The 21,698-nt window shown below is 36.2% G+C and overlaps 1 protein-coding gene across 1 annotated transcript in view; it reads right to left on the bottom strand.

Annotated features, from left to right (window-relative positions):
- The window catches only part of Znf638 (zinc finger protein 638), a 77,850-nt gene that overhangs the window by 28,336 nt on the left and 27,816 nt on the right, over nt 1-21,698 (bottom strand). The window contains exons 4-11 of the mRNA XM_051203012.1: nt 15,337-15,375; nt 13,596-13,897; nt 11,993-12,267; nt 10,302-10,454; nt 8,570-8,692; nt 3,213-3,271; nt 2,973-3,025; nt 1,720-1,770 (exon numbers count right to left, since the gene is read on the bottom strand). Of these exons, the coding sequence (XP_051058969.1) occupies nt 1,720-1,770; nt 2,973-3,025; nt 3,213-3,271; nt 8,570-8,692; nt 10,302-10,454; nt 11,993-12,267; nt 13,596-13,897; nt 15,337-15,375 (1,055 nt within the window). The remainder of the gene's footprint in view (nt 1-1,719; nt 1,771-2,972; nt 3,026-3,212; nt 3,272-8,569; nt 8,693-10,301; nt 10,455-11,992; nt 12,268-13,595; nt 13,898-15,336; nt 15,376-21,698) is intronic.

Here is a 21,698-nt window from a genome sequence, read left to right as displayed (position 1 = left end):
CATTATAAGATTACAGTTATTCTTTTAAATAAATCATATAAAGAGATCCATTAACATCCATAAAAACAGAAATAATCTAAATTCACTCACTATACTCAAAGACAGGCAAAAGAGCAAAAACAGTGCCCTCTCATCTGCAGCTTTGCTATCCAAAGTTTTAATTAATTACTCAAAATGAACTGACAACTGTTCAACAAGCCAGTATTATATAGAAAATTTCAGAAAAATGAACTTTCTAAATTTTAAATTGGAGGTCATTCTGAGAAAAGAAATGTCCAGCATTAGACAGCCAAGCATATATACTCTATGCAGGCTACCTTCCCATTAGTCATTAACACCTTTGAGGTCTCACAGTGATCCTCATAACTCATATCCATATAAGTTATTTCTTTAAAAAATCAGGAGTATGAGAGACTGCTTCATATAACTTACTGTGCCTAATTAATAAATTCAACTTTATCACAGCCAGGTATGGCATACCCCTTTAATCCCAGCACTCAACAGCCATAGGCAGGCTGATCTCTTGAGTTTGAGGCCAGCTTGGTCTTCTTAGAGTCCAAGCTATCTTAGCATACACAGTAAGACCCTGTCTCAAAATCTTAATTGTATTTTTTAGACATTTACTGTATGTCTTGGGATGTATGAATGTATCCCTGTCTTTGATAGGTAACTGCTGCTCCTATCCTGACAATTTGGCACTTAATTAGTTGATTCTTAGTAATTCACAAGCTTGCTATTCTGAAATAAACTGACCCTTAGTAAGCCAGTTAAGAGATTTTTTTATAATAACTGTTATCATCATAGACAATTCATGTTACCACTTATGTGAGGACTTATCCCCAGCAGTTGAGGGATGGCTAGCAGCTTAGTTCCCAGCCCAGCAATCTCCATTTGTGGATCCCACGAACTTTAAATCAGACTGCTTGTTAAATAAATTAAATTTTAAAGTTTCCTAGAAATGTATGACCATCTCAAAAGATAGCCTCAGACTACATGAAAATTCCAAATCTGTCAATTGCAATGGCATCTCCCTTTTTAACGGAGAAGATAATTTAATATACTACTCTCTACCCTGAATATGTCTTGCCATAACCTATATTTAGTAGAAATAGGAGGGAAAAGAAAAGAGAGGAGTACAACATGGTAAAATGAAAAGAATTTTAAACATTATTTAAAAGCCCACTACAGTGAGCCAGGCAGAGTGGCGCACACTTGTAATTCTAGCACTCGGGAGGTTGAGGCAGGAGGATCAGGATTCAAGCTCAGGGACCATTTGCAACACATGGGATGCTGTTTCGAACAAACAAAACACTATAGCTTATGAAAATTACATGTGCATTTATCTGAACTAGTATATAAAAGAAAATAAGTCCTCAGTAAAAGAGGAGGGAAACAGCAATGATATTCATTCTCAGAAACACTTCTTCAGTTAAATTTTTATTCTTTGATAATTACTATTAGAGCACTATATACTAAATCTCATCCTGAAAACTACTAGCTTACTATAATCTCAAAGATTAAAACATATATTTCAAACATTATCACAGAAATACAAGCCAATTAATTCTTTAGTTTAGTTAATGGCTAGAATCCTAATAAAAATATACTTCAGGACAGGCAGTGTGGCTCAACAGTAGAACACTTGCCTAGAACACACAAAGCAGTACATTCAATCCTTAGTACTACAAAAACAAATGGGGGAATATAAAAATAACATACCTATAACTTTGTTCACTTTGAATGTAGATGGCTTTAATCGTCCAGTTTTGGCTAAAATGAGAAAAATGTATTTCAATAATACATTACAAACCACAGATTTAGGTAAGAACTAACCTTGGAATAATTTTCAAGGAGCATTGAATCCTCCAATCCCTTCTGTCCTGAGCATTATTATTTACAAAAATTCTTAGGTAAGTCAAAATGCCCCCTTTTAGTGTTGGCTGGGGTGGGGTGGCTCAGTTGGTATGTACTTACTTTGTAAACACAATGACATGAGTTATATTCCCAAGAATCATAAAAATTTTTGGTATAATGACATAATCCCAGCCTTGGGAAGCAGAGACAGAAGGACCACTGGTACCTAGGCTAACTGGTAAACTCAGAGTAAATGAATGACACTGCCTAAAAGGAAGAGGACAGCATTCCTGAGGATGAGACTTGAGGTTGTCAGAAGATTCATAAGAACATGCATATGTATTTACACATGCACTAAAAAAAATATATTCACACATGCATAAAAAGCAAATATATAATTTTTCCTTCTTTCATTTAATAAAATTTTATAATGTTAACTTCAGAAAGGGTGTATAAATAGTTTCATTAATAACGATTGACAGCTGGGTGGTAGTGGTGCAAGCCTTTAATCCCAACACTCTGGAGGCCAAGGCTGGTGAAGCTCTGAGTCTGAGGCCAGCCTGGTCTACAAAGCTATACAGAGAAACACTGTCTCAAAAAAAAAAAAAAAACAAAAAAGAAAAAACAAATACTGATTGATAGTTGGGTGTCCTCTATATCCACACAAACAGTCATCAGTCTATCGTGGTAGAAAATATTAACCATCTTTCACCTTGGAGAGTTTGATTCACTTTTTCTTTAATTATGAGAGATAACAAAATTTTTCATATTTAAAAGTCTCCTGTAAGCCAGGTGTGGTGGCACACACCTTTAATCTCAGCACTAGGGAAGCAGAGGCAAGGGTTTTAGGTCAGCCTAGTCTACACAGTGAGTTCCAGGACAGCCAATTCTATGTAGGTTTATGTCTCAATAAACACAACAACAAAAACTAAAAGAAACCAAAAGGAACCATGTCTGGGTCACCTATATGAAAGGCTCAGTAACTAAGGTTTTCCTAATATCAAGCAATAAAAGATTCTGCCTCAAAACAAATGAAAAGCAAGTACCAGCATCTGAAGGTGTCCTAACTTTACAAATGCACCACTCGACCCAACCCCCACACAAACACTAGAACTTACCAAAAGAGGCTGAAGTAACAGTTTTAATGTTTTTTGAAGCATCAGTTTCTTTTCTATTTTAAAGAGAAAAAAAAAAGTTAGAAACCACTGAAAACTACTTCTAAGTTCTATAAATTTCTAAAACTGGAGTGTTTATATACAATTTTATAATAATGGTAGTTAAAGATATAGACTTAAACATTAAAATTTCTCAACATACATACACATTAATTTTTCATATGAAAACACAGATTCACTTACCTTAAAGCAGATGCAGACAACTTCTTGGAATCTGAAGGTTTCTTCTTCATCTCTTTGTTCTAAGAAGGAAATATTATTTAGGACAAAAAATTAGCTCCTCCAACTAAAAAAGAAAGTTGACGTAATTTAGAAAATTGTAGAGTTCATAATGAAAGCATTCAAAATCTTGAAGTTTAAACACGCCATTACCCTTTTCTTTTAGTTTTTCAAGATAGGGTTTCCCCGTGTAACCACCTTGGCTATCCTGGAACTTGCTCTGTAAACCAGGCTGGCCTTGAACTCACAGACATGCAACTGCCTCTGCCTCCCAAGTGCTGGGATTAAAGGCATGTGTTAGGAACTAGCAGCCAGCTGACCCCGCCCCCAAGGATGGGTGGGATGCTCATGGCCAGGTCATCACCATGTCAGCCTTACCTGGCTGCTTAAGCTTTACCTGGCTGCCAGAGGACTCAGTTACGCATGGGCAAGGCCCCCTTTTAAAGCAAGCACACCAAGCCCACAGCCCTCTCTTGCTCTTGCTCTCTGCCCACCCCTCCTGCTTTTGGTTGGCCTTCTCTCCTCTCTCTCAATAAACTCCACATAGGCACTGAGTCTTCTGTTTGTGTTTTATAGGCATTAGCTGCAGCAAAAGAACAACAGCATGTGCCACCAACACCCTGGTCATTACCCTTTTCTATTTAAACTTCCTTTAATTTATGATCATGCTATGGTCAATACAACAGCTTCAGAAGGGCCTGGTTCTGTCATCTTTTCTATATATCCACATTCTTTCAACAACATAAAATGAGATAGAACTTGCTGCTCCTACTCTTAAAACTTTTCATCATATTGAAGGAAAAAAAAAAAATCAGTTCAGTGTTCTTGCCTTTTTGTGTGGAATGCACTCCAAGATCTCTAGTAGATGAAACTATGCACAGTATGAAACCATATACAGCTTTCCACTATACATAAAGCTGAATGCATAAATTAGGTAGAATAAGAGATTAACAGTGGTAATAAAACAAAATTAAAGTTACATGATGTGGTCACTCAAAACATAATATTGTCCTTTTCACTTCAAAGAATTATTTCGTGGGAATATATAGACTGTCAACAATACTTAAATAGAATCACTTGAATAAAAGTACCATGAGCTTTTGGGAGGGCGGTGTATGCCTTTAATCCCAGCACTCAGAAGGCAGAGGTGCAGAGTCATAGAGGGGCATAGCCAGGCCAATATCAGTGGGTTGGAGGCCAGCTTGGTCAAATTCAGAGATACATAATGAAATCCTACCTCAAAAAGTACCAGAGGGTGCCATGCAAGTTTCCAAAGGAGGGAAGAAACTAACAGTCCTACCCAGCTATATGATGCCTATGAACTACAACACTGAACATTCTGGCACAATAACCTTCAGGGTACAATAGTGACAAGCATAGCTAAACATCAGATCTCAAATTGAACTTAAGATCCACTCAACAAGGTAGAAACCATGCCTAGTACTGGAAACCTAGCCAACTACTCTGTTAGTGAAGATCACTTTACTACACCTACATAATCCCTAACAACAATCTAAACATTTGTCCCTACACCCATAGAAAAGTATAGCCATCACCACTCATGATCAGACAGAACTAATCAAAATACAAAGTTGTAGAGATCAGTCTCAATGGATACATCTATAAAACATAACCCCTACTCAAGGCTCAAAGAACATTTCAGAAGAGAAAATAGAAAGAAAAAGTGTAAGAATCAAAAGAACAGGGAATTTGCTGTGAGATTATGTTTCCTAGTAATGTCAGAAGCTACACCCATAAAGTCTCACCAACATGACTGCCTAAACATGGATGACACAAACATACACACTCAAATGGACAAGGGAAAGATCACAAGGCCTCAACCCTAGACAAAGAAGTACAGGCAACATAAGAAATGCTGAGAGTGGAAGCTAGTCTTCTCTGGAAGAGTACACCAATTGGTTATCCAATACCAAATGACTAGCTTTCAAACATATGACCAACACTATATAGACCGAGCACATTATATTTAGGAATATTTATGTGTTTATGTGTGTATATGTGTATACACACATACACATGCGCATGTAACTGCAATAAAAAAATGAATAAAGTAGATATGAATTTGACAGAGCAAGGGGTGATAGATATATGGGAGGGTTTGGAGGAAGGGAAGGGAGAAATTATGTAACTGTATCATATTATCTAAAAAATTAAAAGTACATGAACTCTCAACAGTCAACATAAAACAGACACCACTACATACATTATGCATATGCTAGACAGAAGGGTTCTTCATATCTTATCATGATAAAATCGTGGACTTAACAACATCCAACTTAAAATATATGGAGTGTCTATTTCAGAATTTCCCACTTAACACTTTTGTACTACAGTTGACCCTGGGTATCCAAAATAAAGGGCCACATATAATGAACTCTTAAGAGTTTATATTACACATTGCCAACTTCTTTAGGTCAACAAGATTGTTTACTGGATAAAAGTTTGTTGAACTTGTTGAATAAACTGATAAGTTTGATCCCCAGATTCCAGAGTAAAAAGAGAGAACCAATTCCTGAAAGTTGTTCTCTGACCTCCATATGTGTACCATGGCACAGATGTGCCTGAATCTATATACACATTAGACAAAACAATAAAATTGAAACTTACAGTATAAAATTTGGGGCAAGACAGATGGCTCCGTGATTAAGAATACTAGCTGCTCTTTTAGAAGACCTAGCTTCAATGCCCAATACCCATATGGAAGCTCACAACTGTTTTTTGCTCTAGTTTCAGATATATGATATCCTCTTCTGACCTCCAAGGGCAGCAGGCATGCACATGGTGCACACATATACATATAGGCAAAACACTCATACCCATAAAATACAAATTAAAAAGCTGACCCAAAACAAAAGATTCACAAAATAACAACTTGTAAACAACAAGTATAAAATGTAAATAATACGCTAAATTTCTGAATAGATGTAATGTTGTAAAAAAAAAAATCGCTATAAACTCAACAGTCAAATCTCAATAATATCAGAGACTCTAAATAGATTATAAACCTAGTTCAATATTAAATCAAAACGGGGCTGATGATATGACTTATGGCTAAGGGGCCTGCTGCCAACCCTGATACGTGTGAGCCTTAGGATTCAAAATAAGAAAGAACTAATGTTGTCTTTTAGCTTCTAGCTTCAGGCATGTGTGTATGCATATACAGACACACAAGATAGATCTATCAACATCTACATAAATAAAGGACAAAGAAGAAGAACCAGAAAGACAAGGACGTACAGTTATCAGTTTAAAAGTATATAGTAATATTATATTTAGGCAAAAGAATGATCCCAAATATATCTATGAATGTAGAATAGTTTTACACAGGCAGTCTTTTAAATTGGAGAGGAAAGGCAGGTTAGGCAGAGTTTTTGAGTTCAGGTACCTACCTGTTTTTGGAAATTATACTGACTTCAACCAGATTATAGTCTCTATGTTATATTCTGTATATAAGATATGTTACATATGCTATTATATTACATATATTAAAATATGGTATATACATATTAATAACAGAACAAGAATGATCTTATAAAACATGTCAAGTAAATAAGTAAAATGCACAGGAGAAAATAAAAATACATTCAAGAACATATAAATTAAAAATACTTTTTATTGTATGTCTTCTGTGAATATACCTATTCCACAATACATTGTGGAGATTAAAGTAAAACTTTAACAAGTTGGTTCTTTCTCTCCTTTCACCAAGTGAGTTCCAGAAATTGAACTCAGATCATCATGCTTGATGGCAAGTGCCTTATATCACTGAGCCATCTTACCGGCTCATTTCCAGTATATGGAAATTTAAATCTCATATATATATATATATGCATGCAAGCAACATGCTGAAGACAATATTTTCAACATAGAATACAGAATACTAAATTAATATCAAAGATAACAGACACCTATAAATAAATTTTTTCAAATAAAGATAAAACCACTATAGAAAGTTGCATGTGGTAGCTCATGCTTATAAGAGTACCAGGGAAGCTGAAGGAGAGGGATAAGAATTTGAGGTCAACCTAGGCAATACAGTGATACTCTATTCTTTAGAAAATCAACAAAAATATTGATATAAAAGATATAGGAAATTCAACAGAGGAATTAACTTAGGTAGCTAAATAAAATAATACAACATGTCTTACTAAATTTTTTTTAATTGAAGGGATTAAGATGGTCCTACAAGTGTACAAGTTTTCCTAAATCACAAGGGTGTGGATGACTCTACAGCTACTCTACAGGTGATGAACTAATACCTACATTCTTCACCCATCAACTATTCTGGTGTGTACAATCAGAAATACAAAAGGAAGGCTTATAGAAGTCATAAGGAGTTAACTAAAGTCTTGCTTATGGAAATTTAAAAAAATAGGAATAAATAAAGTATCCATCCAAAAGAATCCAGCATGTTAATCATTATTATAATCACACAACACAACATAGAATTAAGAGATGGGGAATGACTCAATTACTTTTAAGGTTAAATTACTACTGACTGAGGAATATGTGCTTATAAATCTCTAAAGAAGGTATTCCATAGCAAATAAAAAGCTAAATTGCAAAAAATATATATAAAACCAAAGCAAAGCTTACTGAAAATTCCTAAATTATTCTATAGATATTATCTATGAAAATTTGCAGCATAGAAAATGGTCTAGAAAACCTAAACTCAAACACTGTTTTTTAATTAAATATTTTATTTTATGCATATGAGTGCTCTATCTACATGTATGCATTTATTCCAGAAGAGGGCATGAGATCCCACTACAGATGGTTGTGAGCCATCATGTGATTGCTGAAAATCAAATTTAGGACCTCTAGAAGAACAGCCAGTGCTCTTAATTAACCACAGAGACATCTCTGTAGACCAGAAAACATTGATATTTCTAAACAAACAAATGCTCCAGAGAACAGAACAGATTATACTGATGTAAAGCTCAAAACTTGTAATCATAAATATGGTTTCAGAAACCCAAGGATTACCTGTAGGCAGAAGAGAAAGTTTAAGAATTGGAACAAACCAATCATGGGAACTCCTATAATGTTGTCAATTTTATTTCTCTTTTGCAAGCCAGGAATCATTTTAGGTTTATTAAGATGGTGCTACATTAATTTAGTTCACTGCTCATCACTTAGTATTACACTAGTTGTGGTAATATATGTGTGTATGTATGTATATATGTATGCACGCACACACACACGTTTTTTAATCTTTTGGACTAAGATTTATGTATTTTCTATACATGTCCCATACATTAAAAAAGTAAAATTAACAAACACACATAAATTCAATTTACCTGTACTTTTTTCTTTCCTGGAACGCATATTCTTACACTTTTTCCTTTTATTTCAAGAGGTGTTGTTTCACTGTACTTCATGATTGCAGTAACTGATTTTCTAAACTCCATCTCCAAGTAAGCCTAAAATAAATGTTTTTGTAAATGAAAAAAAAAATCTGTGTTTAAAGACCTATTTTATTTATATTCAAAAATGTTTGAGATAGGATCTCATAAAGGCTGGCCTTAAACTGCTATGTAGCCAAGACTGTCCTTCAAAATTTGACCCTATTGCCCACAATTCCCATATGACACCTCACCTGGCTTATGGCTCTGCATTTTTATAATGGACTTAATGCTTCTCTGTAGAAAAGAAAACTATTAAGTTATCTCAAGAAGTGGTGCTTTTTTTTTTTTGGTTTGTTTTGCTAACCTATAATTTGATCTTAGGGTTGTTTCACTTTATATAATTTCTATACCATGACAAAGATAAGGGATGAGTCCATGGAAGGCTCCTGAAATAGAAGAAATGGAAAGGCATGGCTAACTGAACAACAGGAGGATACCAAGATCTAGCCTAGCTTTCTTTTCTTTTTTCTTTTTTTTTTTTTTTTGGGTGGGGGTGGTTCGAGACAGTTTGTAGCTTTGGAGCCTGTCCTGGAACCCACTCTGTAGACCATGCTGGTCTCGAACTCACAGAGATCCTCCTGCCTCTTCCTCTGCCTCCTGAGTACTGGGATTAAAGGCATGCACCAACCAACACCCGGCTTCTGGCTTAGCTTTCATTAAGCTTGATTTCTATTTTTTTTAAACTAAGGTTGGGAACCACCAAACAAATGTTAGTTATTTTTAGTGAAGATTCATCCACACTGATCAAATAATCCTAAGTGATAAGAAATGAAGAATGGGGCTGGAGAGATGGTCCAGATTTAAGAGCACTGGATACTTTTCCAGAGGATCTGCATTCAGGTCCCAGCACCTACTGGAAGTATCATGCATACTAGTGGTGTATAGACTACATGTAGACAAAATACCCATACACATAAAGACACATTTTTAAAAATTGCAGACTTTTAGTTTCCACAGATATCTCTAAGAAATCTCCTGAGTCAGTGAAAGTTTTTATCTAGTGAAACAAAACTCAGTTTTGATCTCTAGGTATCACATCTGATATGATCATCAAGCTCTTATGCCCTCCCTTCACCAACTTCCCCACCCCCTTCATCTTCCTAACAAGTCTTTTCTTATATTCATTTCTTTGTGGTCCAGGGCATTTAATTAAAATTGCACGCATGAGCAAAAGTGGAACATATTTAGCTAAACACCAAACCCAAAGCCTAGCAAGCACTCTATCACTGAGCTAAATCTCCAACCCCAAGCTCCAGATTTTTTAAAGCCTCTTGCTTAAAAGCAATTATCATTTATTCCCCTTGCATTAACTCACAGTAGTCTGTTACTCTCAATCTAGGGTTGGTATGTAATTCATAAACTTTATTAGGAATACAGCATACATGTGAACAATACTAACTATACAAAGAAAACCATTTATTTTATATAACTTAATTATGTACCCAAATTCATGTTTATTTTTACAATTTTTAGAAACATAGCAATACTTTTACATATTGATAACTACCTTCTATACCAAAGTGGCAAAGTACCTGTGACCCTATGACCAACCTACAAAACTTCAACAACATCAACACAAAAGCAACAAGTCTGCCTGAATTTTCACAAATGACTGATGACTCACCTCATTTCTACAAGGAACAAGGAGGACATCGCTAATGTTCCCAAATGGCTGAAATGTTTTTCTAATATCTTCTTCAGTAAAGCCATCCTCTGGCAGTTCAGATACAAGAAGAATTGAATTGGAACTCAAAGACTGATCTTTCCGAAGCCGAATCTGGAATGAAAGAAAATTAGAAAGAAAACACGTAAGACACAAGGTACAGTAATCACAACTCCACATATAATCTCTACTAACCATATTAGTATCTTTATGGATCTCTTACAGACATTATAGCTTTGTTCATTCTACATTCCAGTAATTCAAGGGCTGGGACCCATGCATGCCAGATGTATTGGTACACATTTCTAATGCCAGCCCTCGAGAGATACTGTCTTTTAAAAGAAAAATGCAGGGAAAGCTGCTTGCCTGCATTTGCCCAAGACTGGGCCAATGTGGCAGAGCAAATAGCTATGAGCTAGAGAATAATGAGTTTGTGTTCTTTTTAAGGAAGACCAGAAAGGTGAATAAGTCATCATCTGTAACTCACAATAAAAAGTATTTATTGTTTGATGTTTATTTTAAAAAATGAAGTGAGAAACAAGGCAGAGTGGTGTAAGTCTTTAATCTCAGCACTCAGGAGGCAGAGGCAGGCAAATTCCTGTGAGTTTCAGGACAACCTGATCTACATAGTGAATTCCAGAGCAGTCAAAGTTACATAGTAAGACTCTGTCTCAAAACAAACAAAAGCCAAAAAAAGGAATGAGGTATATTACACATAATATAGTGTATATATGACTACACATTACTGAAATACGATATTTACCAAAAATAAACTTAAAAAAGAAAACCTTTTTGAAAATTCTGTCAACAGAAATCCTGACACAAAATCGTATCAGATTAATTAAAAATGTTTTTATACTCACTATTAGTTTCTAATGATCTCAAACTTTAGTAATTACATATTGTTTTAAGGTTAACCATTAAAATATAACCTCTTATTACAAAGAATATAATTGTCTTCAATATATTTGGACAATTTCAAAAGTACATATCACAACCCCACAAAAATATTAGACTTATCACAGTTTAGGAGATATTATTTAACAATAATTCAACAAAATATACAGTATCTCAATATATTTAACAAATAGGTTATAAACAAAATATGCCAGGTAAACCAGGACTAAAAAGCAAATTACGCTATTACACTGAAAGCATAAACAGAAATTATCCTCACATTTCTAGCTGAAAAAAATTAAGACTCATTAATGCTGGTTGAACTCATTTCACCAGCCACAAAGCTTCTGTAGATAACAAAAAGCTTCCTCAATATCTCACAGCATATGTTTTTGTTGAGACATGTCTGTTAGAAGCCTTCTGCCTCAGCCTGTCTCACTACACTAAAGGAACATACTACTATTCTGATCTGACTAGCTTTTTTGCACACATCAAACACTAAACATCTGGCATTCCTAAACTACATGAAACATCAAACATCTGAGATTTCTAAACTACAATACTGAATTACTATTATTATTGTTGTTGTTGTTGTTTTATTATTCATAAGAAAAATTATCTCACATCAAATTTAACAAATATTTATTTCAAATTTACTGGAAATGTGACTCCAAAGACCCAATTTTATTTTCTGCTTGTCATAGTAGCAAATGCAGGTAGGTACACTTGCACTAATCCACAAAGGAATTACTGACCTTCCGTTGGACAAAAGCACCTTTACCAGACACCTGTTTACCTTCTGGTAAGGTGTCATCTTCAGGATTCTTAAACTTGTGAGCAGCATGTTCTCCTAAATGTGAGTCACTCTTTAAAGAGCTTACACATTTCACGGATGGCTTTGTTCCACTGGCAAGTTTAGGCTTTTGGGCTGTTAAGAGTCCTTTATCAACTGCTTCAATGTTTTTCTGTTTATTAACTTCTGTCCCATGTACAGAACGTTGTCCTCCATCTTCTACTGCCTTTTTTCTATCTGGTTAAAATAAAATACACATATGTACAAATTAAAAATAAGTAAAAGGCACGAAGCACTCTTATGACAATTCAGTCCTATTGTATTTTGGATTTTATTTCTAAGAGTATACAAATTATTTATTCAAGCATTTATTAAGCAAATGTTTGTTTAATGAGAAGTTATGTTACAAGACTGTTCATAAAACTATACAGTCTATTCCTTTGTTCAGTGAGTTTTCCTTATGTCAACAGTCCTCAAAGTTTTTGATGTAGAGTCTCTTGACAAACTCAGGAGGCCAGAGTTCATTTTTTGTTATATTCTTTTTATTTAACACATCAGATGTTTAAATATAATTTTAAAAAGGCTAAGTCATTTGATAGTAAACTTGCATATTTATATAGTTTTATAAAAGTTAACTATCAAAAGGATAAATGAGTAGTATCATTACACAATTTTCCAAATACATTAACACAGAACTTGAATGACACCAATCCCTGCTGTTTTATAAATCCCTGCTTCTGTACCCATTATGACGGTGGATACACAATTTTGGTTCAAAGTACAAGGAAAGTCAACTAGAACATAGATAAGTTCTTACAGAAATAAAAAGACCTTGTGGAACCCTATGGGAGACTTCAGGTTTCTAACTATTCTAAGATTAGCCAGTTTACACTTTTTAGGTATTTCCATTTCCATTCAATTTCTTAAAATATATTGACCATAACTGAAGATATGTTCAAGGTACTACTTTAACACGAACAAGGGTTTCTTTCATTATAGGCTATGTGTGTAGGTATGTGTATGTAGACATATACATATGTATGTATATATGTATGTATTTTAATAAATAAGCTTTAAGAAAAGTCATTAAAACATTATTAAATAAGAGATAAAAGATTGGTCTCAAACTTACTATATGTGTAGCAGAGAATAATCTTGAAATCTTGATCCTTCACCTAAGCCTCCCAATTTGTTGGAATTACAGGTGTGTACCACCATGGTTTATGTATGTATGCAGGTATTAATTAATTAATTTTTTTTGAGGCAGGGTTTTTCTGTATAGCTCTGGCTGTTCTGGAACATACTCTGTAGACCAGGCTGGCCTTGAACTCACAGAGAACCAGCTGCCTCTACTTCCCTAATACTAGGATTAAAGGCATATACCACCACTGCACAACTTGGTCCTTGATTTTTAAAATGGAAGCAGATGAACTAAACTTTCCATACATCTTGCTAGCTCTTAAGTGTTGGTCCAATTTCATATAGCAACTTTAAAACTTAAATAAACCTAACAGTTCGTTTCCAAAATTCCAAATAAAGTGATGACATCAGGATCATTGTTGTACCTGATCTCACTGATCTTCTTGAGGTTCTTTCAGGGCTAGCTGACCGGTAGGACTTTGGGCTTCTTCTAATAAGATTTCGACTTCGATATGGAGAACGGGATCTGGATCTGGATCTGTATTTAGAAATGAAACGATGGCAAATTCTTGGACTTCGACTCCTTGGTCTATAGCTATAACGAGCTGGACTTCGGGATCGACGGTATCTGTGACTTGAGCTTGATCTCCTAGAATGCCTGGGACTGGGGGAATGAGAATGAGAACGTCTTCTTGGAGTTTCATTTTCTTTCCTATTGCTCTCATTTCTATAGAGGAGATAACAGAAACAAGACTCAGCAATTCAATGTAGATTTAAACTATATTAAACAACATAAATAGCTTTTTAAACAAACATTTGTTTTCACTGCTTATTATTTGTGAGTGTGCATGTGTGTACAGGTGCCCATGGAAATAGCAGAACTGGGATTATACATTGTTGTGAGCCGCCCCACCTGAGTGCTAAGAACTAAATTCAGGTGGCAATTCTCAATTTCAGTCTCCTAAATGCTGGTATGAACTACCATGCCTGGCTCAGTAGTAATTTATTTAAAAGAAGCTACTGGGCTAGCAAACCAGTTCAGTGAGTAGAGAGGTCCTTTGCAAGTAGACCTCACAACCTGAGTTTGATCCCCAGACCCTACAAGGATGCAGAAAACCAACTCAGGAAACTTGTCCTCTGATGTCCACAGTAACCATGGCACATATTCATATGAACCAACACACACAAAATAAATCAAAGAATGAATGAAAAATGTATCTACTCTTATGAGTACAGAAAAAGTAATTTGAACAGATGATTAACCTTCAGTCTGCTTAGAACCCTCTTTTTTCTAGTTTACATTTGAGTATTTTTATCTACTTCCTATGTTTTTCTCTGTATCAGTTATTTTGCAATTATTTTAAGGTTTTTTTGTTTGTTTGTTTGTTTTAGTCAACATAGAGTTTCACTATGCAGCTGTGGCTGTCCTAGAACTCACTCTGTAGTCCAAGCTGGCCTCGAACTCAAAGAGATCCACCTGCTTCTGTTTCCCAAGTGCTGTGATTAAAGGTGTGTGTTACTATCACCTAGCTGGAAATTACTTATATAAACTGTTTTTCAATGAATTTTCCCTGAAAGATTATGTCATTTAAACATACGTCACTGAATTCTGTACATTAATAAGATACTTCTCAGCATCCAAGTTGTTTATATATTTAAAATTAAGCACCCACAAACACAAAATGATAATAGGATCAGAATAAAATATTAAGAAAGTGAAAGCCCATGGAAAATGCACAATTAAGCTGCAATAAAGACCCATCATTTGCCAAACATTTAAAAATAAACACAATAGCAGGATACAGTCTCTCTCTCTCTCTCTCCCTTTCTCTCTCTCCCTTTCTTTCTCTCTCTCTCTCCCTCCCTCCCTCCCTCCCTCCCTCCCTCCCTCCCTCCCTCTCTCTCTCTCTCTCTCTCTCTCTCTCTCTCTCTCTCTAATCCTAGCACTTGTGAGACAGAGGTAGGGGATCTCTCTGAGTCCACGACCAGCCTGTTCTAGCTACAGAATTCTAGGATAGCCAGGACTCTGTCTACAACAAAACTCAAAACCAAAATCCAAAACCATGATAAAAACAGGACAACTCCAAAAAATAGCTTCTAAAAATTTTATTGTTTACTTTTAAAAGGAAATAAAGTTGTAATAACTAATACTATTAAAAATATTACCTTCTGGATGGGAGGATCTCAGGGTTCCAATCAGGGTATCTATTTGAAACATAAACACTATTAATGATAGTTTAAGCAATGTAATATTTTAATCATTTAACTAATAAAATTAATCATTAAATTAACAATTATTCTTTATCTGAATTGTGTCAGAACTGCTCAAAATTAAGTTTATATATAATTTAAGAAGTTGAAATATGGTCATGTGGTAGCAACATACACTTTTAATCCCAGCACTCAAGAGGCAGAGGCAGGTACATATCTGTAAACTGGAGGCTAGCTTTGTCTACTGAGTTAGTTCCAGGACAGCCAGAGGTACACAGAGACACCCTGCCCCCCCAAAAATAAAAAAAAAAAAAGTTGAAATATGAAATTTTTTGAGAATAACATTTTTATGTCTAATTCACTATCTGATCAAGGTATCACACTAGTAAATACATCAAAAATTCATCAAGACCTCAATTTTTGCTTAAGTCAAATAAATAGTATACCAAGTTTTTTAAGGTACAAAATATTAGTCTAGGTAGGGATAAAGAGTAGAGAAGAGAGATGCTAGACATAGCTGCTTTCCAAGCACTTGGGAGGTGAAAAATAATAGAGTTCAAGGCCATCTTCATCTTCTTCTTTCCTTCCTTCTTTTCTTATTTTCTTCCTTCCTTCCTTCCTTCCTTTCCTTCCTTCTTTCAATTCTGTGAAGCTTTGGCTGTCCCGCAACTAGTCCTATAGACCAAGCTAGCCTCGAACTCAGAGATCTACCTTTCTCTGCCTACAGAGTATTGGGATTAAAGGCAGTACCACTATTTCCTATACATTAGTATTTCTTAACCTGTGGGTTGAGACCCCTTTGTAAGTTGAATGACCCTTTCACAGGGTTGTTCACATATTAAATATTTATATTACAATTCATAACAGTAGCAAAATTACAGTTACGAAGAAGCAACAAAAATAATTTTGTTGTTGGTGATCACTGCAACATGACAAATTATATTAGAGAGTTACAACATTAGGAGGTCTACATCTACATGAGACACTGGCTGAGAAGATAGCTCAGTCTGTAAAGAACTTGTTGCACAAGATGACACAAAAGGCACCTAAGGATCATCAACAGCCAATGTTGACACAATGCACTCACCCACTGCACCCCAACCCCATACATAAAGGGGAAGACAAAAAGAAGAATCTCACCCATTTTACAAAATTCTAGAGGAAAGCTGAAAAAATTTGTCAAAGTTAAGACTGCATCTTGTTCTTGAAGAGAAGCATCCACATCAGGTGGCTCATAGCCACTTGCAAGTCTTTCAGGAGAATCTGATGCTTCTGGACTTGTAGGCACCTATACTCATATGCATGTACCTACAGAGAGGCACATATGCATATACATAATTTAAGAACAAACCTCTAGGGAACATATCATTTTCACACTTTCTGTTGGGACACACAGAACACACAACATTGTATCATACTCTTTTAAGTTATATCCAACAGCTTTTTAGGCAGTCCTTTAAAAACATACTGATGATCTTGGCATTGGAGAGGCAAAAGCAGACAATATCTCTGTGTGTTTAAGACAACCCTGGCATACATGCAAGTTCAAAGCCAGCCAGGGATACTTGGTGAGAACCTGTCTCAAAAAATAAAATCTATTAACAGGCCTGGACTGTTAACTGCTAACATGGTGGAACAAAGAAAAACCTGGAGGCAAACCCCAGTTGGTCCTACTCCAGGCACTGGTTAATGCAGCATAGAAGTAATAGAGGGCATAAAAAGGGAAACAATATAGAATGGTTCCTTTAAAGCAGTGGTTCTCAATTCCTAATGTTAAGATCCCTTAAGACAGTTTTTCATGTTGTAGTAACCCCCAACCATAAACTTATTTTCACTGCTACTCCATAACTGTAATTATGCTACTATTATGAGCTGTAAAGTAAATATTGTATTTTCTGATGGTCTTAGGTGATGATCCCTGTGAAAGGGTCACTCAAGTGCCCAAGAAATTGTGACGCACAGATTGAGAACCACTGTACTAGAGAGAAAAAAAAAACAACTTGAGAAGGCCCCTTATAAACTTGCACAAAAAGTAAGACAGCCAAGTGGTGGCTCATGCCTTTAATCCCAGCACTTGGTAGGCAAAGGCAGGTGAATCAGAGTGAGTTCGAGGTCAGGCTTCTCTACAAAATGAGTTCCAGGACAGCTGGGCTACACAGAGGGGATGGGGGGAGCAGGAGCAATGGGAGTTTGTAAACATTTATTTGAATTAAAAAATTATTATTGTATGAGTATATTTGCAGCTGTGTATGTCATGGCACACATATCGTCAAAGAACTTTGTAGAGTCAGTTCTGTATGTACCTTTCCACCTTAACGTGGCCTTCAGGGCCAGAGTTCAGGTAATCAAGCTTGCATGGCAAGCACCATTGCCAACCAAAGCATCTTGCTGGCCCCCTCAAGAACATTTCTAAAGCAAAGATAAGGGAATGTTTAAATAACATTTATGAGTATCTGGAATTAAGGAGAAAGATAAAGACTGAGACATTTAGAAATTAAACATAAAGAAGACCTAGCTCTATACTCTTAAGTGTAAAAGTAACACAGGGTAGATGTATAAATATGGACTCTGAAAATAGAATCTTACGTTTGTTAACACTTAAAACAGAAAAAGACAAAACAATGTAAGAATAAATAATCAGGGAGAGCTGGGAGTTGGTGGCTCACGCCTTTAATCCCAGCACCTGGGAGGCAGGGGTAGGTGGATATACAGAGTGTGTTCCAGGACAACCTCCAAAGCAACACAGAAACCCTGTCTCAAAAACAAACAAAAAGAATCAGGGAGAAAGAGGGATAGGAAACAGTAATATCAAAGAAGTTTTAGAAAGACTACATCTTTGTGCTAAATTTACCAATCTGTAACCTACTAGTGGATATATTCAAAAATTCAATCTCAGCAGCAAGATAAAAAGTACAAAATAGACTCTCTGCTCCTCCCTGTTCCAGGAACAGTTGAATCTCCTCATGTATTGACAGCTTGTCCCTAAGACACAATGGCAGAGGTCAGAGGGAACATTTAGCTATATTGGATGCCTGGTCACCAGGGCTACCTTCAAATTTGACAAAGCTGATATTGTTGCCATCAATGACTCTTCACTGACCTCAACTAAATATTCTAAACATTCCAGATTGACTCTAATCCAATATAAGTTTCATAGAACAGCAAAGGCTGAGAATGGAAATTTGTCATCAATAGGGAGTAAATCTCCATATTCTAGAAGAGAAATTCCCATCAACAACAAAAGGGGCGATGGTAGTGCCAAGTATGTTATAGAGTACTGGTATCTTCACCACTATGGAGAATGTCCACTTGCTGGGTAGAGTCAAAGGGGTGACCATCTCTGTTCCTTCAGTTGATGCCATGTTTGTGATGGGCATAAATTATGAGAAGTATGACAACTCACAAAAGATAGTTATCAATGTCTCCTGCCCCACCAACTGTTTAGACCCCTGGCCAAGGTTATCTACAACCATGTTGGTATTGTTGAAGGACTCGTAACCATAGTTTGTCATTACTGCCACCCAGAAGACTGTAGACACCCCCTCTGGGAAGCTGTGGCAAGATGGACAGAACAGCATTCCTACATCCACTAGTATTGCCAAGGCTGTGGCAAGGTCATCCCAGAGCTGAACAGAAAGTTCACTGGCATGGCCTTTCATGTTCTTATTTCCAATGTGTCCCTGGTGGATCTGACATGTCACCTTGAAAAAGCTGCCAGTACAATAATATAAAGATGGTAAAGCAGACACTGAAGGATCTAGGCATCCTGGGCTATACTGAGGACCAGATTGTCTACTACAACTTTAACAGTGATGTCAACTTCTCCACCTTTGATGTTGCAGCTGGCATTGTTCTTAACAACTTTGCCAAGCTAATTTCCTGGTATTAAATGAATGTGGCTATGGCAACAGGATGGTAGTCCTCATGGCCTACATGGCTTCCAATGAGTAAGAAGTCCTGTGTGGTGGTTTCAATGAAAGTGGGCCACATAGGGTCATGTGTTTGAATGTTTGTGTCCCAGTTAGTAGAACTGTTTGGAAAAGACTGAGAGATATGACCATTGGAGTATAATTGGCCTTGTTGGAGGAGGTGTGACACTGGGACTGGGCTTTGAGGTTTCAAATATCCACACCAGACCCAGTCTAATCTGTTTCTCTTCTCTCCTGTTCCCATCCCCACTCTCTGCCTTTGGATGAGGAAGTAAAGCTCTCAGGTACTGTTCTAGTGCCATTCTTGTCTGCTGCCCACTGTGATGATCATGGACTAACTTAACTGTAAGCAAGTCCTTAATCAAATGCTTCATTTTTTTTTTTTTAAGAATTGCCTTGGTTATGGTGTCTCTTCATAGCAATAGAACAATAACTAAGACACCCTGGACCAGCTACCTTAACAATAACAAATGAGAGGGAGAGAGAGGGTGTCACTCAGATGCTGCGGAGTTCCTAAAACAACTCAGCACCAAATACAGAGCCACTTTCTCTCAGTTTCCATTCCAGATCTTCAAAAGAAGAGGAAGGACTTAGAAATCCCTACTCTCTTGAACATCAATAAAATTCATTACACCCAACATCCCAAAATTAATAATAACAGATGATCAACAAATTATCTTTCAGAAAAGTATAAATGAAATCAAAACCCTTGGAAGAGGTAGTTTTATTTGCTGTTGTGTGCTTCAGATTTTTTTTATAAGCTAACCACACTCTCAATTTCCTTTTCCCGTTTACAGCCTATAGTTCAAAACATAAGTAAGTTAAAATCTGCATTCCCACCTCTACAGAAAGAAGCCAGTAACAGTCTCATGTATGAAATCAGAAATAATCATGTTGATGTACCATGGATGATTTAAGTCAAGCATATATTATAAAGCATTCAGTATTATATGTCTAGTATATAATACAGTATAGCTGTACTTAATACTAAAATTTTGGTACAATATATCTTTTTTTCCTCAGGCTGACCAGCTACTCCTTATGCTATATAATCCAGAAAAAGCTAAAAGAGACAAAGAAGAAAACATAAGCTATAAAGACTAAAGACAATAAATATTTATCAATACAAACTACACATAGTATATATACACAAGGAAACACAATGCAGCTTAGGAGAACAAAGAATGAAGATGACAATTTATTTAACTTGGTAAATTTTCATAGAGGAAATCACGAAAAACATTACTCAAGAGGACACAACCTGAATAAGGTAAAGAGTGGAATAAAGCATTAAAAGAGGGTTTGACACAGTGGCACAAGCCTTTAATCCCAGCATTCTGGAGGCAAAGGTAGGTGGATCTCTGTGGGTTCAAGGCCAGTCCCATCTACAAAGCGAGTTACAAGACAACAGCTAGGGCTATACAGAGAAACCCTGTCTCAAAAAAAAAAGGGGGGGGGAGGGGGTCCTGTTTTCCCCACCCCCGAGACAGGATTTCTCTGTGTAGCTTTGGAGACTATCCTGGACTCAATCTGTAGATCAAGCTAGCCTCAAACTCACAGGGATCCACCTGCCTCTGCCTCTGCCTCCCAAATGCTGGGATTAAAGGTGTGTGCCACCACCAGAACTAAGTTTTCTTAAGGCCAAAGCAAGGCCAAGAAATGAAAATATTCTTGACACTCATTTTTGTTTGACATAAAATTCAGCTATTTCTAAAATAAGAGCTACTCTCTGCAACTTCTGTCAGATGAACTAATTTTCTTTATAACTAACTGTGGCAGCTGAATAGATGGCTCAGTAGTTAAGGGCACTTGCACTTGTTGCTCTTAGATAAAACTTGCATTCAGTTGCCAGCACCCATAATTCCCGTTTCAGAGGACACTTGTGGTGCATAGACATGCACATAGAAAAAACACTCATACACATATTAAACAATCTAAAAAATTTCCAAAGACTTTGTATTTTGAGGTAGGATTATGACTTTATACTGGAAGAGTCCTGAATAATTCTCAAACCCCAAAAGAGTATCAGTGTGGTGACTGAACTATTTAACATAGGAGAAACAATTTAACTTTGCTATTCTAAGGGTAATAGGGTAACATGGTTAGGGCTATAAATTTCATTTCTATGGCCATCATGAAAACCCTCCCAGATACCTTGCTTAAAGAAGGACTAAGAACTGGGCAGTGGTGGTGGTACATGTCTTTTAATCACGGCACTTGGGAGGCAGAGGCAGATGGAGCTCAATGAGTTCAAGGCCATCCTGGTCTACAGAGTGAGTTCCAAAGCAACCAGGGCTGTTAAACAGAGAAATTCTGTGTCAAAAAAAAAAAAGCCAAAAAAGAAAAGGGGGGGGAGTCAATTTCTCCCCTTAAATTTTATTCTGAAAA

Source organism: Phodopus roborovskii, unplaced genomic scaffold (genome assembly GCF_943737965.1).
Source record: "Phodopus roborovskii unplaced genomic scaffold, PHOROB, whole genome shotgun sequence".
Taxonomy (NCBI): Eukaryota; Metazoa; Chordata; class Mammalia; order Rodentia; family Cricetidae; genus Phodopus; species Phodopus roborovskii.
Note: the sequence above shows the minus strand (reverse complement) of the source record. Positions and strands in the feature narration are given on the sequence as shown.